Source organism: Ammodytes marinus (genome assembly GCF_949987685.1).
Source record: "Ammodytes marinus genome assembly, chromosome: 12".
NCBI lineage: Eukaryota > Metazoa > Chordata > Actinopteri > Uranoscopiformes > Ammodytidae > Ammodytes > Ammodytes marinus.
Window position 1 is genome coordinate 30,466,743 of NC_137216.1, and position 2,500 is coordinate 30,469,242.

Below are 2,500 nucleotides of genomic sequence, written 5' to 3' on the forward strand. Positions count from 1 at the left end.
TTGTGAAAGCAGAGTCAATTATAATGCCGACTGAGAGGGGTTCCCAAACTTTTTCATATGACTGTATGTGAACTTCTTGAGCCTTTTGGAATTGTATTTAGTTTAACCATTATTAATTCATTTATTAATTCATTTTTATAAATACCAGCATTTTTTTATTTAAAATAACAGGTGTGTGTTTATTTGATTTGATTTGATTTGATTCAATTTATTTCAGACATATCAAACATACAAAACAAAATGAAAAGCATGGAAATACAATAAACAAAAATTATGTTTTCACAAAAAAAAAAGAAAAGAAATTATCTGTATTGCTGAGATATGCCTGAAAAGGAGTAGGAAGAAGTATACACTTATTTAATCCTACCCCTTTTCTATAGTAAAAAAATAAAAATATTATTATTATTATACAGTTATATGAAAAAGTTTGGGACCCCCGTCTAATTTTGGGGATTTTTGTTCATCCTTAGCTGGGATTTCAAAGAAGCAAATTCCTTTTCATATATGACATACCTTAGGGAAACAGAAGCAATTCAGCAGTGTCATTTTGTTTATTGGAATAATAGAAAATATGCAATAAGCATCATAACAAAATTTGACTGGTGCATAAATGTGGGCGCCCCAACAGAAAAATGACATCAGTACTTAGTTGAGCCTCCTTTTGCAAAAATAACAGTACTTAGCTGTTCCTGGTAAATTAAAGACATACCACTTTTATCTTTTTTTTTTTGTGAAAGCAGAGTCAATTATAATGCCGGCTGAGAGGGGTTCCCAAACTTTTTCATATGACTGTATGTGAACTTCTTGAGCCTTTTGGAATTGTATTCAGTTTAACCATTATTAATTTATTTAGTAATTCATTTTTATAAATACCAGAATTTTTTTTATATACAATAACAGGTGTGTATTTGATTTGATTTGATTTGATTTGATTCAATTTATTTCAGACATATCAAACATACAAAACAAAATGAAAAGCATGGAAATACAATAAACAAAAATTATGTTTTCACAAAAAAAAAAAAAAAGAAAACAAATTATCTGTATTCTGAGATATGCCTGAAAATGAGCAGGAAGAAGTATACACTTATTTAATCCTACCCCTTTTCCATAGTAAAAAAATAAAAAATAAAAATATTTATTAAATTAAAAATTATTTATCAATTAAAAAAAAAAAATTATCCGGAAATCAATTGCGCAGTCAAAAGACTAACATAAAACTAATTATTTGCCAACTTTTGTATCTGCAAAGGTTTGTGAACCCTGAGCTGCATTGCTTAAATGGAGCAGGTAAACACAATCAGGTGGGCCAAATTGAGTGATGAAATGGACCAATGTAGTGAGAGATCTTTAGGGAAGAAATTGGGCGGCACTAGATAAAACAGAAATCAAACCAGGTCAGTTTAGGCTCACCAAAGTGAACCCATACAGGTCAGACAAGCTAAAAGGGAAAACAATCTCAGAGGATCTCAGGAATAGAGTTGTGATGTTAGATATTTGTGTGGGGGACAGCTATAAATTCATATAAAAAAGTTTGAACTCCATCGGTCCACCGTGAGGCAAATCATCTACAAATGGAGAGCTTTAAGAGTGACTGAACATCTGCCTAGAACTGGACTTCCTTCAACAATATCCTCAAGCGCCACAAGATAAGGGATGTTTCAGGTGAAAGCCAACCCACACATTACATCTGGAGATTTGCAGACCTCTCTTGAAGAATCTTGGACAGATGTGCATAGTTCCACATTAAAGGAATACTTCACCCATATGTAACCGGCGTTTTATCATTATAAAATCACTATTATAATATAATGAATGAGGTTTTTCTTCCCTCAGTCTTCCCTCAGTCTTCCCTTGGCCCAGCTGTCCTGTTAATCCTAACCCTACATTTTCCCATGTGTGATGTCACACATGGGAAAAATGTAGGGTTAGACAGTGAGACCATAAAACACTCTTTCTGCCTTTTCTCAGGCTAGGATGAACCGATTTCCAACATTTTTGCACATTTATACTTCATAGGATCTCAGAGTTCAATACACCTTCATATTCCCACCGGTGAAGTAGGTCTTTAAGAAGAAAACTTTTACCTCTCTACGAAGATCCCGGCCTGCACTGCGTGTACGATGCTTCTGAATCTCGGCTTCTCTTCAGACCGGCGTTTGGCGACGCCCATTTTTCTGCTGAAGGTGCAGGCCAGCCAATCACGCACCTCGGTCGGCACTGACTCTACCTGCAGTGATTAGATTTGCACACAGTTTTTCAAATACAAATGTATACACATATTCAATTGATCTGAATGTTTTAATTGTTGTTGTCTCTTTATAAGCTTGTTGTATATTCTCATTGTATATTGTATTTCTGTAATTTTTTTTTTTTTTTTTAACCTTTTATTTCTCCAGGTAAATCCCATTGAGACCGGAGACTCTTTTGCAAGGGAGACCTGTTTTCCTTTCCCACGTTACCATTCACACACACATTCATACACCGATAGCAGCAGCAG

General features: G+C 34.2%; 1 protein-coding gene across 1 annotated transcript in view; it reads right to left on the reverse strand.

Annotated features, from left to right (window-relative positions):
* pde1a (phosphodiesterase 1A, calmodulin-dependent) overlaps positions 1-2,500 on the reverse strand; it is a gene marked incomplete at both ends in the record, with an annotated part of 40,833 nt that overhangs the window by 16,608 nt on the left and 21,725 nt on the right. Inside the window, one exon of the mRNA XM_080038533.1 lies at positions 2,088-2,230. Within this exon, the coding sequence (XP_079894659.1) occupies positions 2,088-2,230 (143 nt within the window). The remainder of the gene's footprint in view (positions 1-2,087; positions 2,231-2,500) is intronic.